Below are 23171 nucleotides of genomic sequence, written 5' to 3'. Positions count from 1 at the left end.
GATGCAACTAAGTATATCTAACTCACAGTAAAATGATAATAACAAGTAGAAAAAGTATTGGCATGCATGCATTAGTCTTACATTTTGTTTGGCCACATCCTGGCTTAAACTACTTCGAGCCATGATAAGCTATGGTTATACATGAAATAGTATTAAGTATAAGAGTGCAAAAATAAGCAAATGATAGTTAGTTACAATAGTTATCCTTTGTATCATCTAAGTATATTTGAGAACAGGGGTAACATGTACCATACTAAAAATTAGAGTACTCATGAAGTCACATATATAAAATTTGCATAGACTGTAAATAGGGCAAGAAATGACACATACAGATACTATGAATAGCATAAAAGTACAATATACAAATTAATTGACAGAAGTAAAGAGGATACAAAAATCCAGGCAACTCATTGAATGTATATTATTCTGAAGTCAAAGTTTTCCTGAAATAAGGAAGGGCTGCTGTGACTTTTTTCTGAATATCCAGTGTGGGTTCAGGAAATATTGTATAAGACATTCTGTGTCGCAGACACCAATATAAGATGAATTATGTGAATAGCAATATGAATGCAGTAGATAATGAAATTACTGAAATTCCAGAAGTATTAGGAGTGCACTCATTAGGAACGAAAGTTAGAATGTCCATTTAAGATTCTAAATCGTCCTCAACTTTGGATAGAAGACTTTGAATTTTTACTTCATCAATAAGTGAGAAATTAATGTTATGGAAGATTCGTTCTATGCTCGAGATAGTTTTATTAATCTGTCACAAGTAATGATCATGGGTGCCAAACAATTTGAAATTGAGACTGATAAGAGTATGATGATGGTCCATACTCTCAATCCAAGGTTTGTTGACAACAGTTTCTTTAAAAGAACAAAGATTAAGAACACTTTGTTTGGGTCCAGAAAGTAAGTAGTCACACAGATTTGTTTGTAGGGTATTGAACACCATATTATTAGGAGGGCAAATCAAGTTGTCGAGCAATGGTTTGTGACACAATGCTAAATCATCTGAGGAGAGATATGCAATCAATGAGGAATTGACATTAAGAGAAAGTTCATGTCCATAGTAAGAATGATAGTTCTTTGCTACTCTTTTGTATAATTAAAAGGGAATGGTATTACATTTACAAGGCTGTAAGTATCTGAGTCAATGAATGGTATATGGATAATGACTGCTTCCAGAATCACATCAACTGTTAGTAAAGAGTAATAACTTGCCACATGTTGTAAAGGGATAGCTGTGGTGCAACCAAATTGTGTCATTGCTTGGTGAATAATATGTGTGAGTTCCTAAAAGTGAAAAAATAATGGCATGATAACTTGGTTTACCAAATTATTAACATCTTCTATTAAGACAGTGAAATAATGTGCATAATACTTGATTTGAGTTTATGAAGTATCAACATATGTGGAAATAGTCACTAAAACATATAAGGAATTAACAGATTTTGACAATAGTTCTACCTGTTAAGTTATTAATAGTTAGCATGATGTCATTCAGATGTTTGGAATGTTCTTTTAAGATCTTAGCTTCACCCTTGATATACCTGTTGTTAAGAAGTTGTTGAAATTGTAAAGATTGACCCTGATTCCTAACTGAATTTAGTTCTTCCTGAGTAGCAATACTGAACATAGCTGTGGTGCAACCAAATTGTGTCATTGCTTGGTGAATAATATGTGTGAGTTCCTAAAAGTGAAAAAATAATGGCATGATAACTTGGTTTACCAAATTATTAACATCTTCTATTAAGACAGTGAAATAATGTGCATAATACTTGATTTGAGTTTATGAAATATCAACATATGTGGAAATAGTCACTAAAACATATAAGGAATTAACAGATTTTGACAATAGTTCTACCTGTTAAGTTATTAATAGTTAGCATGATGTCATTCAGATGTTTGGAATGTTCTTTTAAGATCTTAGCTTCACCCTTGATATACCTGTTGTTAAGAAGTTGTTGAAATTGTAAAGATTGACCCTGATTCCTAACTGAATTTAGTTCTTCCTGAGTAGCAATACTGAACAAATATGATTGGAGTGACCCTTTGAAATTTAACAGACCTCTTTTGCTTCTCGTCTGCTTTTTCATGTTCTTCCTGGCATTTATATTCACTGGAGATTCAGTGTCTTCTATTATGTCATACAGAATCACACAGGTACTATTCAATTTCCATATCCACTGTCCTAACAAAGTTGGAGGAGGAGCAACACTGGTGTAAAACTTGAGTAGGGTAGACTGTAAGCAAGATAAGGCCCCCCCCATTAGTTTCAGTAAATTGTTGTAAGTGTAGGATAGACTCCCCAGGCACAACTTAACTGAGACTGTGTCCCACATGAGACAGACCTCATGGGGAGCCATGAGAAGGGTGCCTGGTACTGTCATGGCATCATAAATGGGAAGACACCATAAGGACATGAGAAGTTAGAACCTGTAAAATGATAAACAAAGCAGCATCTTAAATGCGAGGTCTTTATGAATACTGATGTTTCTGCGGTGGTGATTTGTAGGTAGTTGGTTGTGGTGTAGGGACAGACTGAATGGTGATAGGAGGTAGTTGGTTGACATTGTTTGAGGGTTGAGGAGTATTGTCTGGTGTAGGACCAAGATGATGTTCAGAATACTGTTAAACTTTCAAGTGGTCCTCATGTTTATTATGAGTGCCTCCTGTATTTAGGTGTCGAACCCTAAATCTGTGTCCCTTTAACTGAGCTAAAACTGGAAGGACCAGAAAATTTTAGGTCTAGCTTAGAACCTCACTTCTAGGGTTAATATTTTGCACCATTACCAAGTGTCCGGGAGCTACTTTTGATGGTTTTGTAGACTTATTAGCCTGGTAAGCGAAAGTTGTAGTGGCTTCATCTAGATTTTCCTTGATCCTTTGATGAATCAGCAGAGTCATACGATACTTTTCTGCTGCAATTGAGCTCTGAGCTGTTGGACTTGAAGGAGGGGCATTATTATTTCATATGGCAACTTTTTATCAAAACCATGTAAGGTGTGGAGGGATGTCTCTCCAATTGACTAATGATATACAGAGTTTAAGAACGTTGGACATCAGATGGGTATTCATTCCATTCATCATGATCAAAATTAGTGTTAGTGCAAAGAGACTGAAAGATTCAGTTCAGCATTTCAGTAAGGCCATGTGATGTGCCATTATATCACATTTGGTTGTGTTATACAACTTACAGAGTCCTTTTGATAAGGAGTTATTGAATTCTCCTCCATTATTTGTGACAAACATCTTTGGTGTATTATGTCTGTTTGAAATATGTTTTTTTGATTCCCTAGTGACTGTGGCTGCATCTTTATTTTGAACTGGGACTGATTCACAATATCTTGTGAAAACATCAGTAATTTATAAAACATATCTGTAGCCTGCCATGGACCTAGAAAAATCTAACATGTCCATAAGGTACCCTTTCCCATAGGTATAAGGTACAGGATATTTCAACAAAGTTTGAGGGTTGGTGGGACTTCCCTTGGGTGTGTGTTACAGATTTTGCACCTCAGTATATGATCTGCAATGTTTTTCTGCATTCTTGGCCAAATTACCTCAAATTAGTCTGCTTATAGCATCTATCTGCTCCTGGGTGCTGGGCCTGGGGTGAATTATGTGCTAACTTCAAAAGATCCTGTACTAATGCTGTTGGAATGATCGTTTGTTTGACAACACAGGTGGGTATTCCTAACCTCACATCCCTGCATAAGACTCCCTGTAGTAAATGCAATTCCCTGACTGGAACAGCCATCTTAACATCCAAGGAAGGTTGTGTTCCCTCATGGAATTCTATGACAGGACCCCAAACTGGGCCATCGCATTCATACTGCTTCAACCTCTCTATATCAAAATCTATGGACTACTGTCTACAGTGACTGCTCCTGCTGTGCTTGAAAGCGCATCTGCAGCTACATTTGATGAGTCCAAAATGAAACAGAAATCTGAGAAACAGAAATCTGAGTCAAAGACTTGTATATTTAGAAACCATCTCTGAAACTTACTTGTTGGATCTTGTCATTGAAAAATGCTTAACAATGCTCTGTGATCTATATAGACTGTGATAGGGTAACCATGTATATATTCTTTAAAATGCTTGAGTACCCAAACTACTGCAAGGCTTTCTAACTCAGTTATTGAGTATTTCGATTCTGTATTTGAACATGAATGACTTACATAAGCTATGGGAAAGAGTTTACCATTATTTGATTCCTGCGTACGTACAGCTTCAAGACCCTGTTCGCAAGCATCTTTGTGCATAATGAAGGGTTTCTCAAAATTGAGGAACCGAAGGATGGGCACCTCGATCAAGTGTCACTTGAGCAGGTTAAACACATTGTTATTTGCTGTAGTCCTCTGGAATGTAACTCCCTGTTTCAAGAGTGAAGTTAGTGAGTGAGCAATCTTCACAAAATTAGCAATGAATCTTCAATAATATCTTGCTAGACCAAAGAAGGATTTGACTGTCCTCTGTGGAAGGGAGTGGCCAGTTGACAATTGTTTTAACTTTATCTGTTTTGAGTTGAATACTGTTTTCATCAACAGCGTGCCCTAAGTACTCATTCCTTGTTTGTAGAAAGGAGCATTTGGATAATGTAATTTTTAAGTTTGCATCCTTGAGTTATAGGAATACTTTCTCAAGACTCTTGAAATGAGAAGGAATGTCTGGAGACAGGACAATTAAGTCATCAAGATGAATCATTACTTCTTTGCCTAGCATGTGATGAAAAGTGTTAGTCATTAACCTTGAGAAGGGCATGCATATGAATTGCCAGTGACCATCTGGTGTTCTGAATGCAACGATGGGCGGCTTTTCTCTGACAACGGGATCTACCTAGATTTGCTCAATAAATCCAAAGTGGAAAATACTGTATTCTTATTGAGACTATGAAGAAGCTCTGATACTGCTTGTAATGGGAAACGATCTTTTAACATAAGAGATCTGTCTTTCACTACATCTTTCACATGTGTCATTTCCTCTGTTCCTGAACAACTACAAATTTCTCATTCACAGCATATGATAGGGTTGAATATATTAAGTAAAAGGAAAGATACTAAATACAGTGAGGAGTTTTTACCAGGAGAGTAAGGGATGTGGATGATAAGAAAGGGAGGAGGGTAAGTGGTTCCCATTGAAGATAGGTCTGCATCAAAGATGTGTGATGTCATCATTTTCTAATAATGAACGATATGTCTCTGGCATACTTTAGGGGGCTCAGGAGGTAAATCAGTTGCTGTTTGTGGATGACCTGGCTTTGGTGGCAAACTCCAGAAAGAAATTCCAGGAGTTGGTGACAGAGTTTGGGAGTATTTTAAAGGAGGAAGTTGGGAGTAAGCAGGAACAAAAGTGAGGTAATTAGGTGCATCAGGAGGATGAAACTGGATAGTTTGAGTAGAGAGAACCTGGAGGAAATTGAGTTAGGTACCTGGAGGGTTAATGTCATGGGTGCATTAAGAAGCATGTGGAAGGAGAGATGTGTCTGAAAAGGCAATCATGGGTATGTTTAAATGTACAGTAGTTCCAACACTCATGTATAGATGTAAGGCTTGTTCTTTAAATGCAAAAGAGGGTAAGAGAGAGGACATGTTGAATATGAAATGTTTGAGGGTGATATGTACTGTGAGGCAGGTTGATTGTCAAACAAATGACAGAATGAGGGAGAGGTGTGGTGGAAAGTGCACTCTGATTGAGAGTTGACTAGATGTGTTCAAATGGTTTGGACATATGGAGGAGATGTGCAAAAAGAGACTGATTAAGATATTTTCTTGTCAGGAATAGAGTGACCAAGGGAGAGGTGGAGATGGGAATTTGTTTTAGGCTCCATTCATAGATAAAAGTCAACATCAAGGTCTGACCTTAATTGAAATATGGAGAGAATTATGAAAGCTAAAAGGGAAAACAAGGGAAAGTATTTATGAATTTTGGAGGAAGTGAGAAACCAGTCTTTTGAAAAATGCCAAGTCATAGTTAAGTCATAGTTATTAGGAAAGACATGAGAGGGTAGAGTTTCAAAGCGTCGACGCGTAGGGAAAGAAGCAGTCATCTGAACAGCCCACCTTTCAGTTGTCAATACCCAAACAGTAATCATGTGACGCAACAGCTTGCCAAGTATTGCGTGGTCTAGCTAATGGTGGGGCATGCTAGGAGGCAGCTTTCAGGAACAAAACCGAAATAATACCTATAGAAGAGGGAAAGTGAACCAACATTGAAACGTAGGGCAAGTTTGAAGATTAGCCTGGGACACTTTATAAGTAGGACAACTTTTGATGCATCTTTGTCTCATAAGGTTGCAGAGCTAGAACTACCCCAGATTTGAGAGCAGTACTCCTCACAAGGACGAATTAGTCCTTTGTATAGATGGAGCAACTGTTCAGAAGAAAAGAAGCTTTGACATCTAAACAGGCATCCAGTTTCTTAGATGCAAAATTGGCTATTCCCGTAATGGGTTTTCCAAGAAAGAGTAGATTTTACAGTAATACCAAATATGTACTTTGAATCAAGAAGTAGAATTACAGAACTGTCAAAAGAAAGACGAGAGTTCGAGGAGTTTTCAATAGAGAGATGGGTAGAAACTGGGCCTTAAGATTAATGCCTTATAGGCATTAAACTTAACTAGATTTTGTTTACCTTACTGAGATATCCTGTCCAAATCTGAGTTCAGTGAGGAAGCTGTGTCAAGACAAGATGCAGATTGAGTGAGAGAAGAAGCATAATTCAAGGATATGGAAGAATGCAGTGTTAGAGTTTCCAGCATATGAGTGCATTTTAGTATTTGTGGAGGAGAGAAAATCATTGAAGAGAGGAGAAAAAGTGTAGGGGACAGGACAGAACCTTGAAGGACACCACTGTTGATGGAGACAAAGGGGGATGCTGATCCATTAACAACCACAGAGATAGATTGGTCATAGAGGAAGCTAGATATGAAGCAGCAAAGTGAGCAAGGGAAGCCAAAAGAGGGAAGCTTAGAGATGAGACCCCGATGCCACACGCTGTCAAAAGCTTTAGATGTGTCAAGGGCAACTACACATGACTTCTAAAAATCTTTCAGGATGATGATCAGACGTTAGTAAGATAGGAAAGAATATCACCTGTGGATCTCACCTTACAGAAGCCTTACTTATGATTGTTGAGAAGAGTGTGATTTTTGAGGTGTCTAAGGATAAAGGAGTTGAGGAGGGATTCAGTGACTTTGAAAATGGTAGATATCAAAGCAATAGGATGATAGTTAGAGGGGTCAGAACAGTCATTCTTCTTAGGGATGGAATGTATCTATGTATGCTTCCAAGGAGAAGGAAAAGTTTTGTGTTTTAAACAGAAACTGAACAAATGAGCAAGTGCAGGTGCAAATCTAAAGGAACACCCGTTCAGTACGTGGGAATGGATACCATTAGGACCATAAAACATGCTTGTGTTCAAAGAGAAGTGCTTTTCAGACAGCTCAAAAAGAGATTACGGGGAGGGGCATAGAATTAGAAAGAGGAGCATCAAGGGGTGAAGGAATGTTAGAGAAACAGGAACTGAAGAGAGTTGCTTTGCCTATGACAGAGACAGTCATAGTAATGTCAGAACTGGAAAGTTTTTAGAGTTGTCCTTAGCTAAAGACTTATCACTGGATGATGAGGAGAGGTTATTGCACTTCCTTTGAATAAAGGAACTTTTGCCACACTGATAGCATGCTTGCAGCAATTACAGGCAGTGATAAAAGTTGAATGAGAGCCAGAGAAAGGAGTTTTTCCAAGCCCAATGTGCTAGATCCCCTGCTTCAATTGGCCTTAGAACAAATACAATTGAACCTTGGATTGGATGAAGAGGTCATTTTGGAGGAAGAGGGGATAAAGGTTTCTATTCCTGCAAGAATAATGTCTGCTATTCGTTTGGCTGAGACAGAAGCATCACCACATAAGAGACAGTAATTTACCCAAGTAAAGTCAGAAAAGAAGTTACATAAATTATTCTAGTCAGCTTTGTTGAGGTGCCAGTATTTACACTTAGAAGGTGCTGCTGGAGGGGAAGGTACTGTTAGAATAGAAGCAGCTGCTGGAGGGGAAGGTACTGTTAGAATAGATACATTTATGATAGTGTGATCAGGTGACACAAGTGTGGGCAAGATTTATACTTACAGCATGATGGATAAGAGGTGAAAAACAAACTCAGAATATTTAGAGAATGGTCAAAGCAGTCAGGAATATTGGTAGAGTGGGAGATAATTTGCTCTAGATCATTAAGAATGGAGAACATGGCTTCAATCCCTCCACTGTCTGTATGGGAGGAATTCACCCATTCCCTATGGTGAACATTGAAATCCCTGAGCTAGAGGATCTTGGCTTGTGGGTGAGAGGATGTCATAGTCTCATGGCAGGATTTTAGATAGTCAAAAAAGAAAGATATGAATTTTGTAGAATTAGGAGAGTAGTAGGCAAAACAGAGGAAAAGTTTTGTAGTGGGGAGACAGACCTGAACCTCATAACATCACAGTCTGGGGACTCAAGGTCTGTGAGGCATGCAGCAAGTGTATTGATGTTGGAATAAGCACAAACACCACCTTTGAACCAGAATCATGATTGGAGATTATAGTTAGATATGAAAAAGGGACTAGTGAGAACATCATTAGACAGTAAGACAGTAAGACAGTGAGAACATCATTAGAAGTAAGATATTAGGAGAGGTACTAGACAGATAGTTTTCAATACAGGAGAGGTTACATGAGACACCATGAATGTTGGTATAACGAACAGAAAAAGAGGAAGATCTAACGGAGGGAAAGGTTGTGGGAGGGGCTGGTACTTCTCTTGCCACAGCCCTCCCTCTCAATGGCAATAGAGTCAGGCAGAAACCCAGAGATTCTTAGCACCCTATGATGTCAGGGACTACTGGCCATGGATTTGTTTCCATGCTAAATTACATATTGAATGCATCCACCTCATCACATTTTCTCCTTACGTCAGCATCCACACCAGGTGCCTATCCTACCTTCAACCTCATTATTGCCCTTTTTTTTACCTCCTCTCTTTCTGAAGGCCCTTACACATCTACTCTCTTCCTCCCTTTCTCCATACCTATGCAATTAACAACTGCTGCCTTCCCTCTCCCACATTCATCAGTTCTTCAGAATACTCTTTCCATTTCCCTTTCTCTACTTCCTTTTGATACAGCAACTCTACTTACATCTCACAGTAACATTTCCACTTCTTGACTTCCCACATTAACATCTCCACTCTTACATCCACCTCTTTCTTTTTTGACTTCCATCCAGTATAATTTCTTATTCTCCCTAAACATTTTATTCAACTTTTTTACAAAGTCTTCATCTACTCTTTCATTGCTGTCCTCTATGAGCTACTTAACATTTGACTTACTCATCTTACATTCTTCTCTCATCCTTTTTCTGAGCTTTCACTGATACATTCCTTTCGAGCAATCTACCACATGCCATTTTCTTCTCTTCCACAGCAGTTCTAATTTCATCCAGCCACCTCGCATTCCCATTTTCATTCCCATATCTTATGGCCTTGTATCTAACTACTGATTCTACAGTCTTTCTCTAAACATTTTAAACACCTCATTCACACATGACTGCATCCCTGCATTTGCTACACTTCCATCCAAACTTTCATTCACCCTCCTTTCATTCTCCTTGCATTTTTTATCTTTCATCTTCTCACATGCCAACTTTTGGGGTATCAGTGCCTGACCATTCAGAAAGGTGAGAGGCATGCATGGAATTATAGAATAGAGTGAATCGATGTGACATATGGGAGGCGGCTGTTGATATGCCGAACTAGGGCATATGAAGTGAAAACTTGCTGGGCTTGGTTGTAGTACATTAAACATGACAGCAAGAAAGTGGACATGTACAAATATTTTTGAGGCTGCTTCACTGTGTTGGTAGAAGCAGTAAGTTATAGAAAATGAGAAAAATAATTCTAGCAATAACAATACCTGTTTTTTATAGACTTTTATCTCCTATTGTGATATTACAGACATGAACGTGAACATTATGATGAGAGAAGACGAGAAGACCCAAGAAGAGAAGAAAGAGAAAGGGAACAACTTCGGGAAAGAGAATTGAGAGAGAGAGAGATGCTGAGAGACAGAGAATTGATTAAGGAGAGAGAACGCGTTGAGATGATGGAGCGTGAACAAGAGAGGGAGAGAGAAAGGATGAGAGAAGTGGATGACCGAAGGAGTAAGTATCTAGTTTAGGTTAATTCCAATTTTTTCTCTTTGAATGGTAGGGTACTTCAACTTCAAAAGATTTGATTTTTCCTGAGGACTGCTTGGGCAGTCAGTAAAAAGATGGATCAGTATCTAAATGGCTTTTTTATTTCTGAAGATAACAAACAAAATTTGGGAATTAATCTGCATGTTACTCATAAAGTAAGGGTTAAGTCAGTAATCCTTTATTTGGGAAAATTTCTCAGTTGCTCAGATCTAGAAAGCATGCACAGAGGTCCCTTGCTTACCATTGTTTTACCACAGTTTTACATACATGGACAAATGCATTCCATTTTATTAAGCACAGTATCAAATTTTTAGTATCCACAGTTGTCCATAGTGTCACCAAAATTTTTATGAACATTGGCCAAGTGTCATGTAGAAGTAAGTAACTTATAGCCTAGTGTAGTAGATCACTATTCTTGAGGAGAGGCTTGAGGAGTGTTATAACCAAGTTTTATTAGGCTAGTCTTTTGCACAGCATGTCTGTCTGGCTGCTCTGTGAGAGTTTGGATTTGCAGCATCAGGGGTGGTATACTTTCCCTCTGGGAATTCCCATCAAAGGGATGGTCACATCAAGAGAGTCTCCACTTATCCCTATCCATACATGCCTTCCTTCCATACAACATTCCATGCATTCTTCCTCCATTTCTCTTCCTCCACTCCTCTTCCTCTCTTTTACCCCTTGTCACAGGTGGTCTTCCTCTCATACCAACCCCTTTAGTCATACTATCATAAACTCTACTTGTAAACTCCCAGTTTTACATTCTTTCCAAACACCTAAACCACCTCAAAGTAGTACATTTTACCCACTCTACCACTCAACAGTTCATTTCCGTTGTATTCTTTACCATGCCACATCTGTGCACCTTACATTTCTTTCTTCATTCCACTTAGTCATACCAAGTGCTCTTTTCTTACTGTTCATTTCCACAGTCTGGATTCTTGACTTATGTGACTCATTCTCCGTCGTTGTTTTGGCTGCATAAGTTGGGGTCAGGGGTCCTGCTGTCCACTCAGCTCATAACTTGGAGGAAATTTTATGTTTGACCAAGGAACTCAATTCAAGTTTTTTCATATTTTTTCAGACAATATATCCACCCATCATCTTTTTACTCCTAGCAGTTATGCTGCAGTGCAATGCTTTTGCAGAATTTAGTTGGCACCTTCGCTTTTTATATCTGGTTTACTGTTTGATTTAATCCTTAGTCATATCACATAACTAGTTAGGCATGAAAACATGTAAAGACTTCTTTCAGTGCCTTGACATTTAAGATACTTGCATTATTTTATTAACTACCCCATTTTACTCCTTTTTATTGTTTTTTTCAGCCAATTTTTATATAGGTTCCAGTGGATTCAGTTAATCTCCTTTGAGAAGGTCACCTTCTCGGAATGGTTAAAGTAATATAGTTAAAACATCTTTTGAGCTTGTAGTAGATATTTGTTCAAGGTTTGTTATTGCTTTTCTGTTGATATTTATTGTTTCTTAGTATGTCCGAACTGGTGTGTCATGGTAAGTAGCAATTGTAAATCATGATAACTTTCATGTGTCAAAGAGCAGAAATATATAATTTGGAAATGATTTTATTGTTACCTTTGAATTTGTAACAAGTTTTCTTTCCTTTAAATTGTAAGGTCGTTATGGTCGAGAGCCTGAATTTGCCCGTGAAAGGGAAGTGGTTGTCCGTTCAGGTGGCCGAGAATTTGAGGGGGAGCGAGACTTCTATTCCCAAAGAGTTCGTGCTGAATTGGATGCCAGAGTCCTTCCAGTGGATGAAAGACGTCCATATGAAGATCCAGCGTATGACAGGTTTCAAAGTAAGGATGGTCCTGAGATTTGAGTGCTAATTTTGAAAATAGAATTTGCATAACATTTTTAACATACTCTCAGTTGATTGGTGTAAGATTAAGCTTTTTTTTTTGTGGTCATTGGAATGTTCTCAGAAAAGTTGTAAAGGACAGAATTATAAAAAGTGTGATGCCCTCTTCTTGACAACTTACTTCAAAAACTAGTTACCTATAAGGAACAGAGAAATGGAAAATGTACCAGTAGTTGTCCGCAAGACAGATATTTCTCTTCAGTATTTCATTGATACCTTGCTTTCTATACATGTTAAACTTTTGTTCTTAAGTGATTGTAAATGTGTTACGCAGTTTGCAAATCATTTATTTATACAGCGACAAAGCATTATAATAATGATAATATTATTATATTTAGGCGCTGTCTCCCGCGTTAGCGAGGTAGCGCAAGGAAATAGATGAGGAGTGGCCCAACCCACACACATACACATGTATATACATAAATGCCCACACACGCACATATACATACCCATACATTTCATCATATACATACATATGCTTACATAGACATATTTATTTATTTATCATACTTTGTCGTTGTCTCCCGCATTATCGAGGTAGTGCAAGGAAACAGACGAAAGAATGGCCCAACTCACCCACATGCACATGTACATACATACACGTCCACACACGCACATATACATACCTATACATCTCAACGTATACATATATATATAAACACACATAGACATATACATATATACACATGTACATAATTCATACTTGCTGCCTTTATTCATTCCTGTTGCCACCCCGCCACACATGAAATAAAAAAACCCTCCCCCCACATGTGCGCGAGGTAGCGCTAGAAAAAAACAACAAAGGCCACATTCGTTCACACTCAGTCTTTAGCTGTCATATGTAATGCACCGAAACCACAGCTCCCTTTCCACATCCAGGCCCTACTAAACTTTCCATGGTTTACCCCAGACACTTCACATGCCCTGGTTCAATCCATTGACAGCACATCGACCCCGGTATACCACATCGTTCCAATTCACTCTGTTCCTTGCACGCCTTTCACCCTCCTGCATGTTCAGGCCCCGATCACTCAAAATCTTTTTCACTCCATCTTTCCACCTACAATTTGGTCTCCCACTTCTCCTCGTTCCCTCCACCTCTGACACTTATATCCTCTTTGTCAATCTTTCCTCACTCATTCTCTCCATGTGACCAAACCATTTCAAAACACCCTCTTCTGCTCTCTCATCCACACTCTTTTTATTACCACACATCTTACTTACCCTTTCATTATTTACTCGATCAAACCACCTCACACCACACATTATCCTCAAACATCTTATTTCCACACATCCACCCTCTTCTGCACAACCCTATCTATAGCCCATGCCTCACATCCATACAACATTGTTGCAACCACTGTTTCGTCAAACATAACCATTTTTACTCTCCAAGATAAAGTTCTTGCCTTCCACTCATTCTTCAGTGCCCCCAGAACCTTCACCCCCTCCCCCACCCTGTGACTCACTTCCACTTCCATGGTTCCATCCTTTGCTAAATCCACTCCCAGATATCTAAAACACTTCACTCCCTCCAGTTTTTCTCCATTCAAACTTACCTCCCAATTTACTTGTCCCTCAACTCTACTGAACCTAGTAACCTTGCTCTTATTCACATTTACTCTCTTCTTTCACACACTTTACCACACTTAGTCACCAACTTCTGCAGTTTCTCAACCAAATCAGCCACCAGTGCTGTATCATCAGCGAACAACAACTCACTTCCCAAGCCCTCTCATCCACAAGAGACTGCATGCTTGCCTCTCTTTCCAAAACTCTTGCATTCACCTCCCTAACAACTCCATCCATTAACAAATTAAACAACCATGGAGACATCACACACCCCTGCTGCAAACCGACATTCATTGGGAACCAGTCACTCTCCTCTCCTCCTACTCGTACACATGCCTTACATCCTTGATAAAAACTTTTCACTGCTTCTAGCAACTTGCCTCACACACCATATACTCTTAGTACCTTCCACAGAATATCTCTATCAACTCTATCTTTTGCCTTCTCCAGATCCATAAATGCTGCATACAAATCCATCTGTTTTTCTAAGTATTTCTCATATACATTCTTCAAAGCAAACACCTGATCCACACATCCTCTACCACTTCTGAAACCACACTGTTCTTCCCCAATCTGATGCTCTGTATATTCCTTTACCCTCTCAATCAATACCCTCCCATATAATTTCCCAGGAATACGTAACAAACTTATACCTCTGTGATTTGAACAGTCACCTTTATCCCCTTTGCCACTATGCATGCATTCTGCCAATCCTCAGGCGCTTCACCATGAACCGTACATACATTGAATATCCTAACTAACCAGTCAACAACACAGTCATCCTCTTTTTAAATAGATTCTACTGCATTACCATCCAAATCCACTGCCTTGCTGGCTTTCATCATCCACAAAGCTTTCACTACCTCTTTTCTGTTTACCAAACCATTCTCCCTGATCCTCTCACTTGGCACACCACCTCGACCAAAACACCCTGTATCTACCACTCTATCATCAAACACATTCAACAAACCTTCAAAATCTCACTCCATCTCCTTCTAACTTCACCACTACTTGTTATTGCCTCCCCATTAGCCCCTTTCACTGATGTTCCCATTTGTTCTCTTGTCTTACACACTTTATTTACCTTCTTCCAAAACATCTTTTTATTTTCCCTGAAATTTATTGATACTCTCTCACCCCAATTCTCATTTGGCCTCTTTTTCACCTCATGCACCTTTCTCTTGACCTCTTGCTTCTTTCTTTTATACATCTTCCACTCATTCGCGCTACTTCCGTGCAAAAATCGTCCAAACGCCTCCCTCTTCGCTTTCACTAACAATCTTACTTCTTCATCCCACCATTCACTACCCTTTCTAATTTGGCACAGGCATCTTTTGCGCAAGCCATCACTGCTTCCCTAAATGCATCCCATTCCTCCCCCACTCCCCTTACATCATTTGCTCTCACCTTTTTCCATTATGCATTCAATATCTCCTGGTACTTCCTCACACAAGTCTCCTTTCCAAGTTTGCAAATGTGTTCTAAATATTATCATTACTGTTGTTATTATTGCCTTTTTTTATACTTGATTGCCATTTCCCACAGTTGTGAGGTAGCACCAGGAACAGATAAAGAAAGCCCACATTTGCTTACATCAATGCTCTAGCTGTCATGCGTAATGCACCAAATCCACAACTTCCTATCCATAATCAGGCCCCCCGGACCTTTCCAAGGTTTCCACCTGCTGCTTCACATGCCTTTGTTTAGTCCATTGTCAGCATGTCTACCCCTGTATATTACACCGTTCCAATTCACTGTATCCCATGCAAGCCTTTTACCTTTCTGTATGTTCAGGCACAATCACTCAAAATATTTTACACTTTCCTTCCATCTCCAATTGATCTCCCCATTCTCCTTGTTCCCTCCACTTTTGACACATATATCCTCTTTGTTAAGAAGGCCCTGGATAATTATTTACACAATGTACCTCACCAGCCAGGCTGTGGTGATTATATGGCCCTGGAGGCACTGGCATCTAGCTTTGTCAGTCAACATCCCAGTTCAACAGGTTAGCCACAGCCCAAGCAGTGTAGGTAGACCTCCATAGACTCCAGCAATACTTCAGGAATACCTGATCCACACATCCTCTATCTCTCCTGATTTGACGCTGATCCTCACCAGTCATATCTTTTGTGCCTTCCACCACTCACCCATACACTTAACTAAGTCTGCTATGTAATCTGAGCATTTACTTTTGTCTTCCTGCCTTTATATGAGGTGCTATATATATGCATTCTGCCAGTTCTCAGACACCTCACTTAACCTTAGGCCATTCACCCATTGAAAAGCCTTACTGACCAGTCAACAACACAGTCTACCCCTTTCTTGAGAAACTCAGCTGCAGTCCCATCCACTCCTGCTGCTTTCTCACACTTCATCATAGGAAAGGCTTTCACAACTTACTTTATTTTCACCATGCCACTTGGGAGAATTCTCCAATTTTGCATGCCATCTCTTCCCAAACACACCACATTCACCACCGTATCATCTGACACATTCATCAGTTCTTCAGAACACTTCATCTCTTTTTCATCCCTTCTTTATCTGTCACCCCATGTCTATCTGCTCCCCTCACTTTTTCTTCAATTTATTTTTTCATGTTGAAGGCTCCAGTCACAGACAGAAGTCCACATTATGGCTGGGACTTAATTAGAATATAGAGAGAATTATGAAATGGAAAAGGAAAAGACAAGATAAAGTATTTCAAGATTTTGAGAAAGTGAAAAACCTTTCTTTTGAAATGTGCCATATCATAGTTATTGGGAAAGAAATGAGAGGGGTAGAGAGTTCCAAAGCTTCGACATGTAAGGAAAGAAGCAGGTTTCAAAACGGCCCACCTTTGAGTTGCTGATGGCCACACAATAATCATGTGACGCAGCAACTTCCTGAGTATTGCGTGGTCTAGCTAGTGGTATGGGCACACAAGCAGCCTGCTCTCGGGAGCAAAAACCAAAATGATACCATTAGAAGGGGGAAAGTGAGCCAACATTGCAGCATAGGGCAAGGGGGTCAAGCTTGGAAGTTAACTGGGGACAGTTTATAATCAGACCACTTTTGACTCAACTGTCAAGTAAGGATGCAGAGCTAGAAGTACCCCAAATGTGAGAGCAGTAGTCCATACAAGGATGAATCAATGCCTTGTATAAACTGAGCAACTGTGCTGAAGAGAAGGAGTTATGACGTGTAAACAGGACTCCCAGTTTCTTATTGGCAGACTTAACTATTCCTGTAATATGAGGCCCACAAGAAAGAGTGGATGTTATAGTAATGCCAAGTCTTTTTCATTGAGTCAGGAGTTGGAATTACAGAACTGTCAAAGGAGAGACGAGAATTGTGAGAAGTTTTTGATAGAGAGGTAGAAACTGGGTCATGGAGGCATTAAACTTAACAAGATTTTGTATACCCCACTGAGATATCCTGTCCAAGTCTGAATTTATTGAGGAGGCTGTGTCAAGATGAGATGCAGATTGAGTGAGGGAAGTGGAAGCAGAATTGAAGGATGTGGAGAAATGCAGTGTTGAGGCATCAGCGTATGAGTGCATTGGATTATTTGTGGAGGAGAGGAAATTGTTGAAAAAAGGAGGAAAAAGTGTAGGGAACAGGACAGAACCTTGAGGAAAACCACTGTTGATGGAGAAAAGAGGGGAGGCTGATTCATCAACAATAACAGAGGTAGATCGCCCTGAGAGGAAGCTAGATATGTAGGAGTAAAGTGAGGGAAGGAAGCCAAAAGAGGGGAGCTTAGAGATGAGACCCCAATGCCACACCCTGTCAGAAGTCTTAGATATGTTAAGGGCAATGACACATAACTCCCCAAAATCTTTCATGGATAATGACCAGACTTTATTAGATAGGAAAGTATATCACCAGTGGATCTTGCTTCATGGAAGCCATACCGGTGATCAGAGAGAAGTCTGTGATTTTTGAGGTGTTTAAGGATATGGGAGTTGAGGAGGGATTCAAAGACTTTGGATATGGTAGATATCAGAGCAGTAGTACAATAGTTAGAGGGGTCAGAATGGTCACCCTTCTTAAGGATGGGATGTGTCAATGCATATTTCAAAGGAGAAGGAAGAGTTTTGGTTTTTAAACAGAAACGTGACAGACGAGCAAACTCTGCAAGTTCAGAGGCACACTCTTTCTGTACACAAAGGTGGATGCCATGAGGACCAAAAGCTTTACTTGTTTCCAGAGAAAGAAGCACTTTTTGAACAGTCTGAAAAGAGATTATGGGAAGGGGCTGGTAAGAGGAGCATCAGGGGGTGAAGGAATGTTAGGGTCATCCAAGGTGGAGTTAGAGGAAAAATGGGAACCAGAGAGAGTTGCTTTGTTTACAGGAGGGACAGCTATAGTACCATCAGAGCAGAAAAATCAAGGGAAGGTAGAGCATCAGAAGTTATTAGAGATGCCCTTAGCTAAAGACAAGAAAAACCTATCAGTAGATGACAAGGAGAGGTTATTGCACTTACTTTGAATAAAGGAACGCTTTGCCTCATGGATGATGCACTTGCAGCAATTGCAGGCAGTGCTTAAAGCTGAATGGGAGCCAGAGGAGGGAGAGTTTTCTAAGCCCAATATGCTTGATCCTTTGCCTGAATGGCCTCAGAACAGGAATGGTTGAACCATGGATTGGATGAAGAGGTCGTCTTGGAGAAAGAGGGGATAAAAGCTTCCATTCCCGCAAGAATAACACCTGCTTTGCATTTGATGGAGGCAGAAGCATCACTACATAAGAGACAGTAATTTGCCTAAGGAAAGTCAGAAAAGAAGTTACATAGATTATTCCAGTCTACTTTGTTGAGGTGCCAATATTTATACTTAGAAGGGGCTTCTGGAGGGGAAGAGCTGTTTGAATTGATACATTTATGAAAGTATGATCAGATGAACCAAGATTGTTTAGTTACAGTGGGATAGATTTGTGGTGAAAAACAAGTCCAGAATATTAGGAGAGTGATCACAGTGGTCAGGAATATGGGTAGGTTGGGAGATAATTTGCTCTCATCATTAAGAATGGAGAATGTGAGTGCTTCAATTCCTCCCCCATCCATATGGGAGGAATTCAACCATTCTCTATGGTGAACATTCAAATACCTAAGGCGGAGGAGCTTGGCTTGCAGGTGAGAGGATACTCAAAGAAGGATAAAAGAGTTGCTGAATTAGGAGAAAACAGAAAAAAATGTGGAAGTAGTGGGACAGACCTTGAGCAACATAACATCAAAGTTTGGAAACTGAAGGTCCTTGAGGTGTGCAGCAGGTGTGTTGATGTTGGAATAAGCACAAACACCACCTTTGAACTGGAATCGTGAGTGGAGGTCATAGATAGATATGAAAAAGGGACTAATGAAAACATTAGACAACTGTCTCAGAGAAGTAAGATATTAGGAGAGGTACTAGACAGATGATGTTCAGTTGAGGATAGGTTACCAGAGAAACCAAAAATGTTGGTAAAGGTACACCACCGAATTTACAGCAGCTGATGGTTCGGCACCTCCTTTAACCCGGACAAAATTACATGAGGGAAATTGAAATTACCACGGCCACCAGACTAGTTTACTGGGCAGCCACAGCTATGGCTTCTAAGACATATGAGAGTGTCAGTTGTGGTGTCTTACGTAAACACCAGTCCATATCGATGCAAGATAAAGTAGAATTGTTGAAAAAATGGATCTTGGTGTTTTGGTGCATAAGCTGTGTGACATCTACAGTTTAGTTCATCAACTGTTTATGATATAAAGAAGCAAAGGGAGAAAATTTTGAAATTCTAAGCAGACAGCGATTCCAAGAAGCAAATGACGATTAGAAAAACTATGAAAGATGATAAGAGTACTGAGCACGATCGAGTGATGATGGAAAGGTTTCGACAGCGTCAGAGTGATGGATGATGATGGATCAGGCTAAGTTGTTCCATAAAGAACTTAAATTACAATATGAGCGTGACTATAGTGAAGGATGGCTTCAGAAATTCAAGAAGCGTCACAGAATGTCCATGAATAAGGTGTGCAGAGAAAAGCGGTCTGCAAACCACGAAGGAGCTGCCAAGTATGTGGATGAATTTACGAAACTTGTAACTGACGAGCGCCTCAATCCTGAGCAGGTGTATAATGCAAACGAAACTGCATTATTCTGGCGATGCACACCTAGGAAAACCCTAATAACAGAAGATGAAGAAGACCCCACAGGATTCAAACAGGGCATATCTAGGGGAAATAGCACCTATGGCAAGCACTGAAATTGTGCCCCTGTCCAAACATGACACCAATGTTATTTATTCTTATTACCTCTGCCAAGGAGATTATGTTTTTACTGGCGTTTGTTTGTGAGCAACTTTCAACAAAAGTAATGAACAGATTTTGATGAAATTTTCAGGGAAAGTCAGAAATGACACAAGGACCAATTGATTAGATTTTGGGAGTGATCCAAATCATTGTCTGTATCTAGGACACCATTACGGAAATATCAATTTTTGTGAATAACTATTGAACTGATAATGATATCAATGTGATTCCAAATGCCAAAGACATGTTTTCATGGTCAAGAAATCTAAATCTTTAAGATCTGAATCATTGTCTGGATCCAGGATGCCATTACGCCACTGGCGCCCCCCTTCAAGTGGCACCTAGGGCACTTGCCCTACCTGCCACACCCTAGATGCCCCACTGGATTCAAACAATCTAAGGACAGACTTAGCATCTTAGGGTGCTCAAACATTTAATATTTGTCTAATTCAAATTTCTAGTAGTCCATGGTATACTTTAAACATATGGGGATGTATAGTTAGTGGGTTAGAGGTGTGTTGATGAATTATTATTACGTAACCACGGTTGGTCCAGCAAAATGGTTAATCCGACAAGGCTTTGGAACCAAGATTGCCAGAAAATCAGTGGTATACCTGTATAGTGAATAGAAAAAGGAAGGTCTAACAGGCAGAGGAAGGTCAGGGGAGGGGCCAGTACTACTATTGCCAGAGCCCTCCCTCACATTGGCTGTAGAGTCAGGCAGAAACAAGGATTTTTAGTGCCCCATGATACTAGAGGTTAGGGGTCGTATTTGACTGACTCTGTCACAGTGATACTTATAAGTGTTTGAGTGGTCAGGAATTGGCCAAGGTACTTATGTGAAAGCATGGTAATAATGATAAGCAAGCTTTGAATAATTGCATGGTGCTTGTAAGATGAAAAAATAGGACTAGCTCAGTTGTCCCATTTTGATGAGACAAAAAGTAAGTCCAGCAGTCCTGACAGGGAGAGTGTAAGATGGTTCTGGGCACCACTGTAACGCTCCTCAGTCAGGACGGTAGTACCACCCTCGAAGCTGTTGTCAACAACCCACTACCTCTTGTTCTCCTCACATCATTCTCTAGTTTCCAAAACATATTCTTATCCTCTCCTAAGTTCAGTGCTCTTGTCCATGTCTCATTTAATGTCTCTGTAAGTTCTCATTTGACCTCTTGTCTCTTTTTCATGCTTTCTCCTCAGTTACTCTCACTTCTTCCCTGCATTTGCCATCCATACACTTCTCTTTTCTCTTCCACTTGCAATTTAGCTTCCTGATCCCATAATTTACTACCCTTTTTCATACATTCACATCCCACTTTCATCATGCCAAACACTTCACCCACATATATAATGATCTATTTACTGTTAGGGAAGGAAGTTTTTCACTTTGGGGCCCCCTCTTTGGAACGTTCTCTGCTAATGTATAACTTCTTGAATTTGTGTCTGCTGTCTGCATTAACCATGTCTTCCATCATTTTGGTCTATATGTCCACCACTCTTATACAGTAAAAATACTTCTTTACATCTTTGTAGATTCATTTCTTGATTAATTTCATATGTCCTCTGGTTGTCATGTCTTTACATCTTTTGAAGACTTGTTCATTGTTTACATCATCAATTTGCTTTAAAAACGTAATGATTATAATCAGATCATCCCTCACTCTTCTCTCTTATAAGGTGGGCAAATGTAAGGCTTCTTGGCTCTTTGTGCTTCTTTGGATGGAATGAGCAAACTTGAGAAGTAGTTTCTAGTTTTTGCCTTGTGTAGATTATGACAGCCTGCTAAACATTTCCTTATCCATATACCTTAAAGCTGTTGTAATATTTGCAAGTAGACAGTTGGTTTCCTTAAATATTCTAATGTGATATGATGTTGACACACTCCTTTTGACATGCAGAATCCAGAAACTTATTATCTGCAAGATAATGATCATATTAAGACCTCTCACTTTATCCCATCCTTATTATTTTACAATTGCTCAGGGTGAATTCCATTGCCCACATATCAGACCAACTTTGTAGTGTAAAAGGTACCCTTTTAAAGATGATGCAGCCCTCTACACTTTTCACTTCCCTTATGATTTTTGCATCACCTTCAAGCATATTCAGGTAGAAGTCCATACCTTCAGGTAAGTCATGTGCATAGATCAAGAAGAGTAATGGTCCTAGAACCAAATGCTGTGGCACTCTACCAGTAACCATATCTAATTTTAAGAAAGCTCCTCTGACATGTGTACTTTGTTCCCTTCCACTTAGATAATCATCTGTAGATAATCTTCTGTCCATTAAAGAAGTTTTCCCCCTGATTTGTGCTAGGTGACACACTCTCCTATCAGCCTTCCATTTAATAAAGTTTCAAATGCTTTACTGATGTCCATATATAAACAATCCACCCAGCCTTCCTTTTTGCTTAAGATGGGACTCACTCTTTTTTTTATAAATCTGAAATGTTTGTTACACATGATTTTTATCTATCTGTATGTATCTCTGATGCCTGTTCCTACTTGCAACTCCCTCAAGGGGGTGGCCATGACAGTAGAGTCTCCATAACTAGTCAACTCCAGTGCTACAAAGTGCCACTTTGTAGCCTTTAGTGCTTCACCCTTAACAGGCCACTGGCAGAGGGCATCTTTAGTGCAGTGTTTGCAGAGGCCTCTACCAAATGTTCACACTGACTGTTACTACTTAATGCTCTTGCATAATGTTCCTACTTACTACCTCAACCACATGTTTCTACTTGATACTCATGCTTAAAAGTTCCTTCGTACTACTTCTGTCTATTGCTCCTGCCATTTTGATTAAAGACATGGCTAGTGCATAGTGCTCACCATAGGAAAATGTATTTACAGAGAATGAGTTGTGTTAGATAAGTGTTGTCACATGTTATTCATGACAAGGAAAGATTGTATGTTTGCGGGCAGAATGCAGCTTGACAACCACTGAAACGCTGGCTCACTACACAGACATCACTAACCCTCCCAATATCCACGTGGGTGGTACTGGTAATATACCTCCGTGGTTGTTGGCTGTATACCATCTACTACCTACAGAGATTTCCTTTCCCAATAATTGTGCAGTCTCTCAGTTGGGTAATTTCCCCACAGGAGAAAGTCATTCCAGAACCTTGCAGACCACACTCATCACTGAGACTGGTCTGTAGTTCAGTGCCTGTTCCGGTCTCCTTTCTCTATCACTAACCTTGCCAATACCCATTAC

The 23171-nt window shown here is 39.7% G+C and overlaps 1 protein-coding gene across 6 annotated transcripts in view; it reads left to right on the top strand.

Moving 5' to 3' along the window:
• The window catches only part of LOC139749432 (uncharacterized), a 457243-nt gene that overhangs the window by 240354 nt on the left and 193718 nt on the right, over nucleotides 1-23171 (top strand). For all 6 annotated transcript variants that reach the window (XM_071663280.1, XM_071663279.1, XM_071663278.1 and 3 more), the window contains 2 exons: nucleotides 9991-10196; nucleotides 11864-12046. In XM_071663280.1, coding sequence (XP_071519381.1) covers nucleotides 9991-10196; nucleotides 11864-12046 — 389 coding nt within the window. The remainder of the gene's footprint in view (nucleotides 1-9990; nucleotides 10197-11863; nucleotides 12047-23171) is intronic.

This window comes from Panulirus ornatus, chromosome 7, assembly GCF_036320965.1.
Source record: "Panulirus ornatus isolate Po-2019 chromosome 7, ASM3632096v1, whole genome shotgun sequence".
Taxonomy (NCBI): domain Eukaryota; kingdom Metazoa; phylum Arthropoda; class Malacostraca; order Decapoda; family Palinuridae; genus Panulirus; species Panulirus ornatus.
This window is presented reverse-complemented; position numbering and strand designations above follow the sequence as displayed.